Here is an 18,185-nt window from a genome sequence, read left to right on the forward strand (position 1 = left end):
GAAAGTTCTAAAGGTTAAGAACTATTTTAAAAAGGATAAAAAGGGTTTGAACCAATAAGAGAATTATGTGATTATTTGGCCTTGTTATTGGGTTCAGATCTAAGCTTTTTAAATCTAAACTTGGTTGTTTATTTAATTGCTTCTATTGGTTTATATTTGTTGTGTTATAAAGCATGTGATATGATTAATGAAATGAATGAACTGATTATATAATTGGATTGTCATTCCATGATTATATAGCATCATATATACATATGAAGCATTGAGGGCAGTCATGTCTTGCATGGGGGTTGCCAAGGCATACATTAGCATTCATATTTATTGAATAAAAAAATGTTTACACTAATGTGGTTTAAGTGTTTGGACTTCCTAATTAGAGATGAAGGGGTACAGTTCTTACTCTATCCTTGGGTTCAATTCTCTAAAAGTATGCATACATGTGTCGTTTAGAGTTGGTTAATTATGAGAAATATATAAAGAATATGCTAGAGGGGAAGTAAATTAGTTTTTATTTACTTCAATGAAAGGACATCTCACTATCTAGATCTTATTTTTTAGTAAAATATGAGGGATATCGGTAATTAATTTTACAAATTAGGGGATAATTCCACTTTTTATAAACTTTGACATGTTTGCAATGTCATGGAGAAAAAGGTACGTTGCATTGTTATTTAATTAAACATGCATATGCATTTTATGAGATTAATCATGTTGGATATATTAAAAATGGATGCATGATGGTTTAATAGTACCCAACCTGAAAAGGCATAAAATTATGTATGGAATTATGGCCATGACTTTATGCTTGTGAAATTGTATTTTTGAGCATTGAAATTGATTATACTTATGCTTGTATAATTGTGCTTTCGATCTTTGAAAATGTATGTGTTTATTTTTCAAAGAAATAATGATGTGGTTTTCATTTAAATGTTTTAAATAGGTTACCATTTAATTATTAAATTACTTCTTTAGGCATAGGCCATTTCGGCAAGGGCTTAGGTCATTATTAAATCCTACTTGTAATTGAATTGATTGAGTTTTGTTGGACTAGTTGAGTGTGTAATTAGCTGTTTTGGTGATGCTCACCCCTACACAGTTTGTTAAGTTGCAGGATACCTCTAGGACAAAAGAATGGTTAGCTTCATAGATATTTCGAACAGCGAGAGATGGAGATGGAGGTTTGGAAGTAGAGAGAATTCGCCAAGGAATAGCATACCAACACCACCCACATCTGAGTACTCAAGTGATGAGGAAGAAGATCCCATCATGAATGAGTTTGTTACTATCCATTTTCAATTTATCGTTTACATATTAGTTGAGAAATCTGTGAATTGATTATTTAAGGATTAGTATGGCTCAATTACTTATTTAATATTTGATACTTTCTTATGATCATTCGTTTACACCAAAAATTAGATTTTAAATTAAAATTTTCACTCTCTTAGATTTTAATTTCTTATATTATGTTTTGTTTATTGATTTTAAAACAAATGATCTATCTTTATTTTTGGAAATTGATTTATCTTGGAAAGTGAATAACTAAAATCTCACCATTTTACAAAGCTTCCATTTTCGATATTACTCTGATTATTTGTTATTAAAAAAAAAATCCTAATTATTTTTGGAGTTTAGTTTGTTTAAATTTTAAGCTTTACATTGATCTTCAATTTTGGCATGTTCTTACTTAGGATTAGTGAAACTATGTCGAAGTTAAAAACCAATGTGGCGCTGCCACAAATGCCCAAAGTGCTAGACCCCATTTTGGGGTGTGACATACTAGCCACTACGGTGCCGACAAGTTTAAGTCTCCAAGTGATTGTTTGTAGGAGAAGCCCCAAAAGGAAGAAGACAAATAGAAAATGGCCTGCTTAAATTTCCCATTAATTTGTAGTGGAGTGGGGATTGAATTGGATGATTTGTTAAGCAGTAGTGCTACACATCCCACATTTTTATACCACTTCATGTGGCAACTTACATGACATTCATACATTGGACACTAAAAAAACGAAAAACCATGTCTAGTAAAGTAATGACACGTAAGATGATATAAAAATGTGGTAAGTATAGTATTATTGTTTGTTAAGCCAAGCTTTCTCGCACTGAAATTATGGTTATTTAGTGTGAAATTAACTGAAAATTTTGTGCTCCTAGTGCAATAACTAAATAAGCATCCAAATAAACCCAATAACAAAAGATATGCTAGCTGCCAAAATTTCGATAGCCTTAAAGTTCAGCCCACCTCATTTTAAATTCCTGGGTCTATCCCTGTTCATCAGTTATTTATGATCTAAATATGGCAAGTCAGCTCAAGTTGATTGGTTAATCACTGAAACTTGTGAGATCACCACAGCATTCTGTGTCCATCTCGCGGGCAGGTTCATGCTTCCTTGCTTTTAAAATGTAGTGAAATGTGATGAAGTTTGTTCATTAATGCCATATAGTGAAATGTTTGTCTGTAAATGAACTTGAAACTGGCTTGGTTCATCTATGACACTGCATTCCTCAAATACATATTTGAATGCCATATACTTTTTTCCTAATGAAGTACATGAGAACATGATATTTGGAAAACCGTAGTCGAAGTACCCAACAATTAATACCTTTTGGTTTGAGCCTGGTTGCTTATAAATACTGAATACTGTCTGCAAAAAAGCCCAGCATACTGAAACTTGAGCCATGGAGAATTCTAAATGTAAAAGCATATTTCTTGCATCTGTCATGACTTTGACAGTATTTTCTTATGCAGGTGAGCTTTTAATTATAAAAACTCTATTTAGGAGTATGATTCCTTTCTGCCTGATTGCTTATTCTAACCTGCCATTTCCTACTCCCATCATGTTTTTAGTGGCTTATGATGCGTTTGATCCATATGCAAGCATAAATATCAAATGGGATGTTTTGTCTTGGACTCCTGATGGCTATGTGGTGAGTGTCACCTAAACTTGTATAGCTTTGTTTTCTTAATTTTATTTTGGTATGTAATGAACACTTTGAGTAATTCTTATTATAAATTCAACAACAGTGTATAGAATATAACTAAGTGTCCAAGAAGGTCAATTATATTTGAAATTCTTTTCATTGAATATAATAGATGATAGGATAGTATCTAACATTTTTCTATTTAAGACTAAGCTCAAATAAGAAAGATTCAGGCTTTTAGAACCTCCAAAAGTACGTTCAAGTACATGCTTACCATGGTAGTTTCTCAGGCAGCAGTGACAATAAGCAACAACCAAATGTACCGGCACATCACAAGCCCTGGATGGGCCGTAGGATGGACATGGGCTAAGAAAGAAGTGATCTGGTCAATGGTGGGTGCTCAAGCCACTGATCAAGGAGACTGTAACAAGTTCAAAGGAAATATTCCACACAGCTGCAAGAGAACTCCCACAATTATTGACTTGCTTCCTGGGGTTCCAAAGAACCAAAGGTATGCTGATTGCTGCAAGGGTGGTGTTTTGGCATCACGGGGACAAGACCCCTCAGCTGCAGTCTCATCATTTCAGCTGAGTGTTGGGCGTTCAGGTACTTCAAATACAACAGTAAAACTACCGAAGAATTTTTTTTTTCTTGGCCCTGGACCAGGCTACACTTGCAGTGCTGCATCCATTGTATCACCCTCAGTTTCCTTCTCACCTGATGGTCGGCATAGAATTCAAGCAATGAGTAAGTTTACTTCTACCATGTTTGAACAAAATATGCATATCTAGTGTCACATTCTGTTTCTTACAATTCCTACAAGAAAATGGGCACTAAAGAAACACATCTCTTTTCCCAATTTAACGTACTGCATGGATACTTCCAAAGAAGCTTGTATTTTGCTTAGCATGTTCTCGTGGTTAACATTTAACAATCTTTACCAATCCTTTGTGTTTTCCTTTTTGGCAGTGACATGGACTTTGGCTTGCACTTACTCACACTTTCTCGTCTCTAAGAATCCAACTTGTTGTGTGTCCTTGTCATCTTTTTACAGCCGCTTGATTACTCCCTGTCCATCTTGTGCTTGTGGTTGCAAGGATATGAACAATTGCATGTAAGTAGCCTATTCAATTGCATGTAAGTTGGATTGAAGCAAATTAATTTGAAGGTCATGTAATGATTCCTTCATAATCAATGTTTGATTTTTTGCATGTTATTATCTTCCCTCTAACATCAAAGCATTAATGCAGGAAAGACCTTAAGGGTTCAAGGGTGGTAAATTTAAAAACCTTAGCTAAGGAAAATGAACCAATGTTACAATGCACAGAACACATGTGTCCAATCCGAGTGCATTGGCATGTGAAGACTAACTACCGGGAGTATTGGCGTGTGAAGATTACCATCACCAATTTCAACTACCTGATGAATTATACACAATGGACACTTGTTGCTCAGCATCCAAATCTCAATAAACTAGTCAATATTTCTGCCTTTGTCTATAAGCCACTCATTCAATACGGCTCAATAAGTAAGTCTACAGAATACAAATATGTCAAGATTTAGCATACTGTATAATTTAGTTTTCTCAACCTGTTATTCTATAATATGCAGATGACACCGGCATGTTTTATGAAAAAAAAAATCATAATGATATACTAATGGAAGCTGGGCCTAATGGATATATCCAGTCTGAGTTGATTCTTAGGAAGGACATGAATACATTCACTTTGAAGCAAGGTTGGGCATTTCCTTTAAAAGTTTACTTCAATGGTGATGAATGCATGATGCCCCTTCCTGATATATATCCATTCCTACCCAACTCTGCTTATGCAAATCCAATTTCATCATCTACACATGCTGCTGCTACCCTTTTGGTTTCGGTACTACTACTCTTTCTGTGCTCACCATATCACTAAGGAAGACAAACCCAGAAACACGAAAAACGGTCCTATGAGTGGCTGTGAAGCTGTGCCACCCTCACCAGCACATAGTCATCAATACAACATATATGCAAGGATCAAAGAAAGAAGGATGGGAAGGTAATATGGTGGTGCAGAAGATTCTGTAGCAGTGAAACTAATGCAACCTCTGTCACAGTATGTCTGTATGGTATGGAAATTGCAAAATTGATAAATGGGACTCAGAATTAGTCCAACTTTGTTAACATTACTAAATGGGTGATCAAGTATAATATATTTTAGGGACTCAGGACAACTGAAGTCATCCACAAGGTGCTTGTTTTGGCAAGAAGAACTGTATTGAACACTTTCTGAACATATAAAATCACAAGTTAAAACATAATAATTTGTGTATTATTTTGAATGGTTCAACCAGTGGAAAAATATCAGTATTAACGACAAACTTGGACAAGTCAGGTTAATCATATTGTATTATTAAAGGTTACTTTCAAATTGCATCACCTAACACAAAGTCACAAACAAGCTGCTGAGGTTGAAAAATCCCTGTCTGAGTTAGGAAAGCTAACGGTTGCTTCTTTTAAATATTAAAGTCAATATTTTTACTATATGGGCATGTTTTGTTTGCATACTTGAATGTGGATCTATGCTGGCATGGTTAAACCCAGAATTTATTGGAGTCAAGGAAAAAAGAAAAATCCATCTGAATCCAAGCATGTTCTGATCTTCAAGCTAGACATTCTAGTTGCCTATTTCTAAAACAATAACCCTGGGGTTATCAAGACTTCTCTTAAACTTTCATCCTCAAATAATATGATAAATGACATGACATTGCCCAAAGGAAATTTGGCCATTTCATGTTGATAATGAAAAAACGAGAGAAGATTGGATTTGGGCCATTTTTATTTACTGCCCATGTTGGCCAACTCATCTTCTAGACTCATGTTCTAGACTGCATGACCAGCTGATGTTCTAGACTCGTAGTATATTGTTAAATGCAAAGGAAGAAAGTCTGAGATTTTAATGTATGACTCTCTCTCTCTCTCTCTCTCTCTCTCTCTCAGTAATGGTAAAAAACCTCACTTCAAGTCTGAGATTTTTTATTTACTGCCCATGTTGGCCAAAAGAGCTAATCATCTGGTTATTGATCTTTGCAAGTCTTGGAGTTGATTCACATTTGCAGCACCATGTGACTCCACTTAATTTTGATTTCTTTTGCAGGATTTGGTGACCTCAAAACTGACTTTGGCGTGTAGCCTTGGTGAGTAAACTCTGTTCCAAATTAAAGAATGTATATATTCTTGTATATATTATTATCTATTTTGCAGCCACAACTTGAGAGTGGTGATAAAAGTAAGTCTCCAACTTGTCACTTTTACTGATTAGATCTTCCTTTAATTGTATATTCCTTTAAAAGTAAGTCTCCAATTAACTTGTATATTATCTATGTGTTTGATTGGATGAAACAAGCTTGATGTGATGAATGCTTGTGTGTGTGCTTGCTGCCTTCTTGTGATTAGGGATGGTAACGGGGCGGGGCGGGGCCGGGGGTGCCACCCCCATCCCCCGCCCCCGAAATTTTTTGAATCCCCGAATCCGCCCCAAATCCCCGACTATGTAAACGGGGATTCCCCGTCCCCGACCCCGCCGGGGAGTGGCTTCCCCGAACCCGCCCCGAATCCCCCACCTATGTTAAGAGAGATCGCAGAGAGAGGATGGCGAGTGGCAAACGGCGACGGCGACCAGAGAAGGAGATCGCAGAGAGAGGACGGCAAACGGCGACGGCGAGAGGGCGAGACAGAGAGGCGACTGGCGAGACTTGGGGTTGCGAGACAGAGGGGCGAGATGGTGGCGAGAGAGCGGCGAGACAGAGATGGTGGCGAGAGGGCGAGACAGAGAGGGCGAGACAGAGAGTGCGAGACAGAGAGGGCGAGACAGAGAGTGCGAGACAGAGGGACGACTGGCGAGAGTGCGAGACGAGCGGCTCGATGGTGGAGACTGGCGAGATGGTGGCGACTTGGCGAGAGGGCGGCGCGACTGCGAGAGAGACGCAGTGACTGAGAGAGATAGAGAGTTAGAGAGTTAGAGAGTAGAGACTGAGAGTGAGGGTCTGAGAGATTAGATAGATCACAGTGTTTTTTTTGTTTTTTTGTTTAGGGTTTGGTGTATTGGGGTTTGGATGTTTGGGAATTGGGGTTTTAAAACATATATATAAATATATAATTTAACAAACATACATTTATATATGTTAATACATTTAACAAAAATACATATTAATACCCTAAACATATATATTTGTTAATTTACTTAAAAAATAATTTAACAAATATATGTTTTTTCATTTATATAAAGCTTAGGGTTTAGGTTATTAATTTTATGATCTAAATTATGTATAAATATATAAATTGGAAGAATAAGGTTAGGGTTTAGGGTTTGAGTTATTAATTTTATTATCTAAATTGTGTATAAATATAGGGTTTAGGATTAATAAGTTTAGGGTTTAGGGTTTATGGGGTTTAGGCTTTTAGGGTATAGGGTATAGGGTATAGGGTTTAGAGTTTTATTATTTAGATTGGAATAATAAGTTTAGGGTTTAGGCTGTATGGGGTTTAGGCTTTTAGGGTATAGGGTTTAGAATATATGGTATAGGGTATAGGTTTAGGATATAGGGTTTAGAACATATGGTATAGGGTATAGGGTTTAGGGTTTAGGGTTTTATTATCTAGATTGAAATAATAAGTTTAGGTTTTAGGCTTTATGGAGTTTAGGCTTTTAGGGTGTAGGGTTTAGGATATAGGGTATAGGGTATAAGGTTTAGGGTTTAGGGTATAGAGTATATGGTTTAGGGTATATGGTATATGGTAGGGTATATGGTATAGGGTATAGGGTATAGGGTATAGGGTTTAGGGTATAGGGTATAGGGTATAGGGTTTAGGGTTTAGGGTTTAGGGTTTAGGGTTTAGGGTTTTATTATCTAAATTATGTATAAATATATAAATTGGAAGAGTAAAATCATAAGAACTTGTTGGTCTGATGGTAAGGAGCTGTGGGAGAAAACTTGAGGTGCCAAGTTCGATCCTCCTACATGACACTTTTAACACTAAAATTTTAATAATATATATTTGGTGTAAACGGGGCGGGTTCGGGGTCGGGGGAGCCAAAACCATACCCGCCCCGCCCCCGACTCGGGTCCCCGCCTAAATCCCCGAATCCGAACCCGGCCCCATTTATCTCCCCCATTAGGGTTTTAATCGGATCGGGTCCTCGCGGGGATTCGCCCCCGCGGGGATTTTTGCCATCCCTACTTGTGATTCGGATGATGAGCTTGTTATGATACTTTGGCTATTGTTCATGACATGTGACATGATTGTATTTGAACTTGATGTTGAGAATAGCATGAATTGTCATATTGCTTTGAAATCGAATTGTCCATGTTAAGCTCTAAAGAAAGGCTATAATGCTCTTCTAGTTATGAAAAAGATATGGGATGGTATTTTATTTGTTTTGAAGCTCTACTTGTTTTCCTCATTGTGGAGTTTTGATTTTTTCTATTTTTCTGAATTGATTTTTCCATTGTCATATAAAGCTTAGTTATTTATATGTTTTTATGTTTCTGCAATTGACTAGCACTCCCAAGACATCGCTTCAGAAGTTGAACTTGTTGAGCAGTCATCCAAGGTTACCTAGAATAGGAAAATTTTGGTAATAGTTTATTTATTTAATTGTAATTTGTAGGTTTGTCAATTTCTTGAAAAGTGTTTTGTACTTGGCATATTAAAATAGCATTATGGTAATTAATATATACTCTTTTTTTTTTTTGTGTGTACATAATTAAGGTTTAATATATGTAAGGACTTTTATAGTTTAATGGAGGTTTAAGCACACTTTTAATATATTTTTTTTGGAGGATTTTAAAGTTTTAATGAGCTCATACGGAGGATTAATAACACTTTTTACATGTCATGGAAAACATATAAGAACGCTTTTTACAACGTTCTATGACGCTTATTGAATGTCATAATATAGTTTTGACGACGCTTTTTCAGCATGTCTTTGAAGACTTTAAATGACACCACCATTGAGGACGCTTTGGAGGAACGTCCTAAAATTTAAAAGATGATGCAGAAAATGCGTCATGGAAGCCATTTTTAGTAATAGCCCATAAACCCAATACCCACCTAGATCAGCCTTATGACAGCACACTAGCACAGCCCCTTGACTTCTTTCAGTTCTTCTGCTTGTGAGATATCTAAATAAACCCAAGAGAATTATGTTTAATATGAAAGCAGCCTGAAATTAACTACGGAGATCCGTGTGGGTTGGGTAGTCAAGCTTAGTTGGGTGGCTATCTATTGATCTGTGTGGGTGTTTTGATCGACAAGTTGGGCAGGATTCTGAACCCTGCCACCACCATCTGGTTTTATTCCCTTTATTTTGTTATGTATATTTTCTTTCTGCTTTGGTAGTTCTTTCATGCTGTTGAAACAATGACAGGGAGTAAGCTTTTTTCTCCCTACAAATAAAATTAGGCGTAAAGTCACTTTTGGTCCCTGTACTTTGGGGTAAGTCGCACTTTGGTCCCGTTATTTCAATTTGCACGTTTATACGACCATGTTTTTATTAGTGTTTGCAATCAGGTCAAATCTGTCAAAATCAAGACGGAAAATGCCGATGTGGCACCACCTAATTGGCTATGAAGTAGACAATTTTGACAGATTGGACCTGATTGCAACATTAATGGAAATACAGTCCTTAAAAAATTTAAATTGAAATGACTGAACCAAAGTGCGACTCATCCATAGTACAGGGACAAAAAACATCTTTTGGCCATAATTATGTATATTAGGAGACTATCATTATTGTGGGTATAATACAATTGTACTATGTAACACCCCGAATTTTATTGATTTTGGGTTATGGGTGTTACTGGCTAATTGAAATTAGTTAGAAACTAATTGTTACTTCTTTTGAAACACAAATGTGGATAAATTCCACATAGACAAATTTATGGAATTTTATTTATCTAAATGCTTTATTTGAAATTATGTCACTTGTTTAAACCATATTTATTTTCACTTACTTATGGTAATTTCGGATTTAAAGCATATGCACACTTATATTTGCCTAAATTGACTTAATTACTTACACTTGGTTAATTGGATGATAAACATAACTTTGTTCACTAATTTGGTAATGTCGAAATTCCAAAGGAATAACAAAGAACTTGTATGTTTCTATTTTATTCAAAAATTGTTTTAAGGCAATTATATATGTTAAGTAACATGTTCTTAATAATTATTTGGTTATTTAAATGATCTTTTCGGACCACACACACCACACACTCTTGTTTGTACAAATATGTGTTTGTGACATATAATTATTTATAAATAGGATTTGACAACTAGAAATACCAAGGGTTACAAATTGACTTTAAAACCCTATTTTCTTTGACCAACTTAGACTACTAAGGCTAGAAACCTGGCCCGTTTGGCACTGCTTCTTAGAAGCACTTTTATTTAGTAGCGCTTTTATCAGAAGCGCTTATGTTAAGAAGCACATATAAATTTTTATAAAACTTCTAAATTATTTATGCAAAAGCACTTGAAAGTGCTTCTTGAGAAAGCACCTGTCAGGTGCTTCTCAAAAAACCCCTTAGAAGTGCTTTTATAACTCAAAAGCACTTCTAATTATTTTTGCCAAACGCTATCAAAAGTGCTTTTATTAATTTTAAAGCGCTTTTGACAATTTTAAAAGCAGTGCCAAACGAGCCATTACTTGGGCAAGAGATTAAAATGATGGCTATTGCATGGCATGGAGGTCATGACTAGGGCTGGAGATGGAGTGGATTTTCGGCAATAAGGAAAGAAAACCCAATAAAAAGTCATGATGATTTTTAATTAATTGACTTGGGTAAGTAAAAGCCTTTGATTGGTCATTGGGCTGTATAGCCTAGAGCCTTACGCTAAACACTCACTTAAAAAGGCTCTATGGGATTGGCCAGCCTATTAGAAGCCTCTTGGGAAACTAAAAGCCCTGACAAACAACCCAAAACCTTGTCAGAAACCTTTCTCACGTAAGAAAGGAAGTGATTCTTTAGTTTTCCCTCCAACAGACATAAGAACCCTTTTATAAAACTAACTCTTGTTCATACCAAACCTAACCACGAAATTTATGAGTCTAGAACAAGAGAGAGAGTTAGAGAAAGATGAAGAACAAGAAGAGAAGAAGGGGGAAGCCAAAGGGAAGCCAACCCGAGAAGAGGAAGGAGTTTTCAACTTGCATTGTTCTTTGAAAAACTCAGCAAAAAATTGGTAAGAACCATCATCCTACCCCCTAAGTTTGATTTTCAATACCTATTAACCTTGTTGAATGGCTTGAGTTAAGTGCATCCAAAGAAAAATCCAAGAGTCTCACAACCTAACATTGTTTGGCAATTTTCGTATTTTCTAACCTTGCTTCACAAAAATCGATTTCCATACCAATCGACATAAGATCTTGCACAACTGTTTTTGTGCGTAAAACTAGACATATACACCTTTCATTCAAGCCAAGAATCATGCAAATCTCATTTATGTTGAGTGAGTTATGCATTTTTAAAGTTTGCCTAAAGTATGCCTATTTTATGTAGCTTTTTCAAAGAAAATTCTTTAGGTTTGCATGCTCGAATTTTATTTTACTTAGAGACTTGATTTGAAATCATCACAGTAGATTATAAGACTGATTTTGGACTTGTACCAATTGGTTTTACTCGATTTGGAGCCTCAAACCCGAAAAGGACAACTTTTTTGCCACGTGAACAGTAAATATATATGCAGCAAATCAGCATTCTGATGTGAACTTTGGGCTTTTGAAAATATACTTTCACAAGTCCAATTGCTTTGAAAGTTTTTGTGCATGAGTATTAGTATGTCATCTAATTGCCTGTGAAAAATATCGTACAAATTATTTTTGTGTGATTTTATAAAATTCAGGGAGCAGGTGCTGCCTATTTACGTTTTTAAAGGGACCATTTTACTTCAAAACTGCCATTTTTGTTATTAAGGCTTTTTGGCCTAAATGGTTGGTTCACACAAGTCACAAATCATCACTAGGATTGATCTATGAGCATGAGGGAATTCATTTACTTCTGGAATGAAATTTGGGTTGTCAAAACCCCATGTTTTTGTACAAAAACTAGGCTTCAACATACCTATTTTCGGCCAAGGCTTATGTGTTGATTTTTAAGCTTCCAATTATGTTTGCATACATGATTTAGAATTTATTTAAGGTCACAAAATGGTTGTTCATAGGTTAGAGGTCTCAGATGCCACTCAACTTAGCCAATACGACATCAAAACCCTAGAAAGCCCTATTTGAGTTTTAGAATGTGAAATCTGATCCCCTTTTCGTTTTGGGATTGATTTTCAATTTGGTGGATCACCCCAAGGACAAGAAGCTTCAATTGAGTTAGGGGAAGCTAGTCATTTCTAAACTCTATGTTTCAATATGATTTAATTCCTAGTCAATTTGATGGTTGTGCTTGTGACTTTGAATGCTTGTCTCGGATTCAAAGTAATTAATGTTTTAATTTGTCTTGATGCGTTCTTGGCTGCCATGTTTGATTTGAATTGATTAATTGATCTTGAAAGGAAATTATGATTTATTTGGTTAATTGTAAGTATGTAATAAAATGTGGTAATTAATTCGCTTTGAAACCGAGAATTAATGGAACTTGGGATGCATGTTGATGACTTCAACTTGCCTTGTGAGAATGAAATAAGTTAATCTATTTGTTCTAGGATTAACGAGTGGACTTAAGTGAATTTATTTGAGAATTGAATCACTAGGTCTACATGTTCTAGGATTCAAGGTTCTAATTGGACTTAGGATGGTTTATTTTGGAAAGTAATAGATTACATGCTATTTTAATGTGGTTTTGGAAGGGTATTAGATCACCTAGACTTAAACTAATTAGGACTTGCATAATTGGTGGTACCCGAAACCATTAAGGTTTGATTTTCATCTTGTTCTTAAATTCGAAAGTTCGAAAGTTCTAAAGGTTAAGAACTATTTTAAAAAGGATAAAAAGGGTTTGAACCAATAAGAGAATTATGTGATTATTTGGCCTTGTTATTGGGTTCAGATCTAAGCTTTTTAAATCTAAACTTGGTTGTTTATTTAATTGCTTCTATTGGTTTATATTTGTTGTGTTATAAAGCATGTGATATGATTAATGAAATGAATGAACTGATTATATAATTGGATTGTCATTCCATGATTATATAGCATCATATATACATATGAAGCATTGAGGGCAGTCATGTCTTGCATGGGGGTTGCCAAGGCATACATTAGCATTCATATTTATTGAATAAAAAAATGTTTACACTAATGTGGTTTAAGTGTTTGGACTTCCTAATTAGAGATGAAGGGGTACAGTTCTTACTCTATCCTTGGGTTCAATTCTCTAAAAGTATGCATACATGTGTCGTTTAGAGTTGGTTAATTATGAGAAATATATAAAGAATATGCTAGAGGGGAAGTAAATTAGTTTTTATTTACTTCAATGAAAGGACATCTCACTATCTAGATCTTATTTTTTAGTAAAATATGAGGGATATCGGTAATTAATTTTACAAATTAGGGGATAATTCCACTTTTTATAAACTTTGACATGTTTGCAATGTCATGGAGAAAAAGGTACGTTGCATTGTTATTTAATTAAACATGCATATGCATTTTATGAGATTAATCATGTTGGATATATTAAAAATGGATGCATGATGGTTTAATAGTACCCAACCTGAAAAGGCATAAAATTATGTATGGAATTATGGCCATGACTTTATGCTTGTGAAATTGTATTTTTGAGCATTGAAATTGATTATACTTATGCTTGTATAATTGTGCTTTCGATCTTTGAAAATGTATGTGTTTATTTTTCAAAGAAATAATGATGTGGTTTTCATTTAAATGTTTTAAATAGGTTACCATTTAATTATTAAATTACTTCTTTAGGCATAGGCCATTTCGGCAAGGGCTTAGGTCATTATTAAATCCTACTTGTAATTGAATTGATTGAGTTTTGTTGGACTAGTTGAGTGTGTAATTAGCTGTTTTGGTGATGCTCACCCCTACACAGTTTGTTAAGTTGCAGGATACCTCTAGGACAAAAGAATGGTTAGCTTCATAGATATTTCGAACAGCGAGAGATGGAGATGGAGGTTTGGAAGTAGAGAGAATTCGCCAAGGAATAGCATACCAACACCACCCACATCTGAGTACTCAAGTGATGAGGAAGAAGATCCCATCATGAATGAGTTTGTTACTATCCATTTTCAATTTATCGTTTACATATTAGTTGAGAAATCTGTGAATTGATTATTTAAGGATTAGTATGGCTCAATTACTTATTTAATATTTGATACTTTCTTATGATCATTCGTTTACACCAAAAATTAGATTTTAAATTAAAATTTTCACTCTCTTAGATTTTAATTTCTTATATTATGTTTTGTTTATTGATTTTAAAACAAATGATCTATCTTTATTTTTGGAAATTGATTTATCTTGGAAAGTGAATAACTAAAATCTCACCATTTTACAAAGCTTCCATTTTCGATATTACTCTGATTATTTGTTATTAAAAAAAAAATCCTAATTATTTTTGGAGTTTAGTTTGTTTAAATTTTAAGCTTTACATTGATCTTCAATTTTGGCATGTTCTTACTTAGGATTAGTGAAACTATGTCGAAGTTAAAAACCAATGTGGCGCTGCCACAAATGCCCAAAGTGCTAGACCCCATTTTGGGGTGTGACATACTAGCCACTACGGTGCCGACAAGTTTAAGTCTCCAAGTGATTGTTTGTAGGAGAAGCCCCAAAAGGAAGAAGACAAATAGAAAATGGCCTGCTTAAATTTCCCATTAATTTGTAGTGGAGTGGGGATTGAATTGGATGATTTGTTAAGCAGTAGTGCTACACATCCCACATTTTTATACCACTTCATGTGGCAACTTACATGACATTCATACATTGGACACTAAAAAAACGAAAAACCATGTCTAGTAAAGTAATGACACGTAAGATGATATAAAAATGTGGTAAGTATAGTATTATTGTTTGTTAAGCCAAGCTTTCTCGCACTGAAATTATGGTTATTTAGTGTGAAATTAACTGAAAATTTTGTGCTCCTAGTGCAATAACTAAATAAGCATCCAAATAAACCCAATAACAAAAGATATGCTAGCTGCCAAAATTTCGATAGCCTTAAAGTTCAGCCCACCTCATTTTAAATTCCTGGGTCTATCCCTGTTCATCAGTTATTTATGATCTAAATATGGCAAGTCAGCTCAAGTTGATTGGTTAATCACTGAAACTTGTGAGATCACCACAGCATTCTGTGTCCATCTCGCGGGCAGGTTCATGCTTCCTTGCTTTTAAAATGTAGTGAAATGTGATGAAGTTTGTTCATTAATGCCATATAGTGAAATGTTTGTCTGTAAATGAACTTGAAACTGGCTTGGTTCATCTATGACACTGCATTCCTCAAATACATATTTGAATGCCATATACTTTTTTCCTAATGAAGTACATGAGAACATGATATTTGGAAAACCGTAGTCGAAGTACCCAACAATTAATACCTTTTGGTTTGAGCCTGGTTGCTTATAAATACTGAATACTGTCTGCAAAAAAGCCCAGCATACTGAAACTTGAGCCATGGAGAATTCTAAATGTAAAAGCATATTTCTTGCATCTGTCATGACTTTGACAGTATTTTCTTATGCAGGTGAGCTTTTAATTATAAAAACTCTATTTAGGAGTATGATTCCTTTCTGCCTGATTGCTTATTCTAACCTGCCATTTCCTACTCCCATCATGTTTTTAGTGGCTTATGATGCGTTTGATCCATATGCAAGCATAAATATCAAATGGGATGTTTTGTCTTGGACTCCTGATGGCTATGTGGTGAGTGTCACCTAAACTTGTATAGCTTTGTTTTCTTAATTTTATTTTGGTATGTAATGAACACTTTGAGTAATTCTTATTATAAATTCAACAACAGTGTATAGAATATAACTAAGTGTCCAAGAAGGTCAATTATATTTGAAATTCTTTTCATTGAATATAATAGATGATAGGATAGTATCTAACATTTTTCTATTTAAGACAATGCTCAAATAAGAAAGATTCAGGCTTTTAGAACCTCCAAAAGTACGTTCAAGTACATGCTTACCATGGTAGTTTCTCAGGCAGCAGTGACAATAAGCAACAACCAAATGTACCGGCACATCACAAGCCCTGGATGGGCCGTAGGATGGACATGGGCTAAGAAAGAAGTGATCTGGTCAATGGTGGGTGCTCAAGCCACTGATCAAGGAGACTGTAACAAGTTCAAAGGAAATATTCCACACAGCTGCAAGAGAACTCCCACAATTATTGACTTGCTTCCTGGGGTTCCAAAGAACCAAAGGTATGCTGATTGCTGCAAGGGTGGTGTTTTGGCATCATGGGGACAAGACCCCTCAGCTGCAGTCTCATCATTTCAGCTGAGTGTTGGGCGTTCAGGTACTTCAAATACAACAGTAAAACTACCGAAGAATTTTTTTTTTCTTGGCCCTGGACCAGGCTACACTTGCAGTGCTGCATCCATTGTATCACCCTCAGTTTCCTTCTCACCTGATGGTCGGCATAGAATTCAAGCAATGAGTAAGTTTACTTCTACCATGTTTGAACAAAATATGCATATCTAGTGTCACATTCTGTTTCTTACAATTCCTACAAGAAAATGGGCACTAAAGAAACACATCTCTTTTCCCAATTTAACGTACTGCATGGATACTTCCAAAGAAGCTTGTATTTTGCTTAGCATGTTCTCCTGGTTAACATTTAACAATCTTTACCAATCCTTTGTGTTTTCCTTTTTGCCAGTGACATGGACATTGGCTTGCACTTACTCACACTTTCTCGTCTCTAAGAATCCAACTTGTTGTGTGTCCTTATCATCTTTTTACAGCCCCATGATTACTCCCTGTCCATCTTGTGCTTGTGGTTGCAAGGATATGAACAATTGCATGTAAGTTGGATTGAAGCAAATTAATTTGAAGGTCACGTAATGATTCCTTCATAATCAATGTTTGATTTGTTGCATGTTATTATCTTCCCTCTAACATAAAAGCATTAATGCAGGAATGACCTTAAGGGTTCAAGTGTGGTAAATTTAAAAACCTTAGCTCAGGAAAATGAACCAATGTTACAATGCACAGAACACATGTGCCCAATCCGAGTGCATTGGCATGTGAAGACTAACTACCGGGAGTATTGGCGTGTGAAGATTACCATCACCAATTTCAACTACCTGATGAATTATACACAATGGACACTTGTTGCTCAGCATCCAAATCTCAATAAACTAGTCCATATTTCTGCCTTTGTCTATAAGCCACTCATTCAATACGGCTCAATAAGGAAGACAAACCCAGAAACACGAAAGACGGTCCTATGAGTGGCTGTGATCAAAGAAAGAAGGATGGGAAGGTAATATGGTGGTGCAGAAGATTCTGTAGCAGTGAAACTAATGCAACCTCTGCCACAGTATGTCTGTATGGTATGGAAGTTGCTTGATAAATGGGACTCAGAATTAGTCCAACTTTGTTAACATTACTAAATGGGTGATCAAGAATAATATATTTTAAGGACTCAGGACAACTGAAGTCATCCACAAGGTGCTTGTTTTGGCAAGAAGAACTGTATTTTAACACTTTCTGGACATATAAAATCATATGTTAAAAACTTAAAACAGAATAATTTGTGTATCATTTTGAAAAATATCAGTATTAACGACAAACTTGGACAAGTCAGGTTAATTATATAATATTGTATTATTAAAGGTTAATTTCAAATTGCATCACCCAACACAAACAAGATGCTGAGGTTGCATGAAAAACCCTGTCCGATTAGGAAAGCTAACGGTTGCTTCTTTTAAATATTAAAGTCTGTTGTAAATATATTAGAGTTCATTAATAAACAGTTACTGAAAACTTTTTTTCTTAATCAAACACACCCAAAGCCACATTCTATAAAAATCCAACAGCTCATTCTTCTTTTGCGAGCCACATGCTACAAACTTGCTAAATCCCTGCGCAACCTTGTTTCACCTACATCTACACTTGATCTGCAGTTTCACCTGCATCTACACATAATCTGCAGTTTCACCTACATCTACACATGATCGGCAGTTGCAACTTCAATAAACTGCAGTTTCAGTTCACTTACAGCGTTCCAGAAATTGTAGTTTCAGAATTGAGCTTAAAAAAAAAAACTACAGTTGCAATTAGTAACTGCAACTATAAACTTGCAATTCCAAAA

General features: G+C 35.4%; 2 protein-coding genes across 2 annotated transcripts; both read left to right on the forward strand.

Annotated features, from left to right (window-relative positions):
- The first annotated feature begins 2,688 nt into the window (after positions 1-2,688).
- On the forward strand, positions 2,689-4,835 carry LOC147273295 (COBRA-like protein 4). Its single transcript, XM_086228198.1, has 6 exons — positions 2,689-2,746; positions 2,846-2,925; positions 3,210-3,666; positions 3,889-4,033; positions 4,170-4,447; positions 4,531-4,835. Exons 1-6 carry the CDS (start codon positions 2,719-2,721, stop codon positions 4,833-4,835), a joined length of 1,293 nt encoding a protein of 430 aa, XP_086084324.1. The 5' UTR covers positions 2,689-2,718.
- A 10,701-nt stretch (positions 4,836-15,536) lies between these two features.
- Positions 15,537-17,322, forward strand: LOC147273296 (COBRA-like protein 4). Its single transcript, XM_086228199.1, has 5 exons — positions 15,537-15,606; positions 15,706-15,785; positions 16,070-16,526; positions 16,749-16,893; positions 17,007-17,322. The coding sequence occupies exons 1-5, from the start codon at positions 15,537-15,539 to the stop codon at positions 17,320-17,322; spliced, it is 1,068 nt and encodes a 355-aa protein (XP_086084325.1).
- Positions 17,323-18,185: the final 863 nt, after the last annotated feature.

The sequence above is a fragment of the Dryas octopetala genome, chromosome 9 (genome assembly GCF_963921425.1).
Source record: "Dryas octopetala chromosome 9, drDryOcto1.1, whole genome shotgun sequence".
Taxonomy (NCBI): domain Eukaryota; kingdom Viridiplantae; phylum Streptophyta; class Magnoliopsida; order Rosales; family Rosaceae; genus Dryas; species Dryas octopetala.

Coding starts and splice junctions, on each gene's coding strand:
- LOC147273295 (XM_086228198.1), top strand. CDS start 2,719: ATGACTTTGACAGTATTTTCTTATGCAG. Junction 3,667..3,888: donor GCATAGAATTCAAGCAATGA/GTAAGTTTACTT, acceptor CCTTTTTGGCAG/TGACATGGACTTTGGCTTGC. Junction 4,448..4,530: donor CATTCAATACGGCTCAATAA/GTAAGTCTACAG, acceptor TATAATATGCAG/ATGACACCGGCATGTTTTAT.
- LOC147273296 (XM_086228199.1), top strand. CDS start 15,537: ATGGAGAATTCTAAATGTAAAAGCATATTTCTTGCATCTGTCATGACT. Junction 16,527..16,748: donor GCATAGAATTCAAGCAATGA/GTAAGTTTACTT, acceptor CCTTTTTGCCAG/TGACATGGACATTGGCTTGC. Junction 16,894..17,006: donor AAGGATATGAACAATTGCAT/GTAAGTTGGATT, acceptor GCATTAATGCAG/GAATGACCTTAAGGGTTCAA.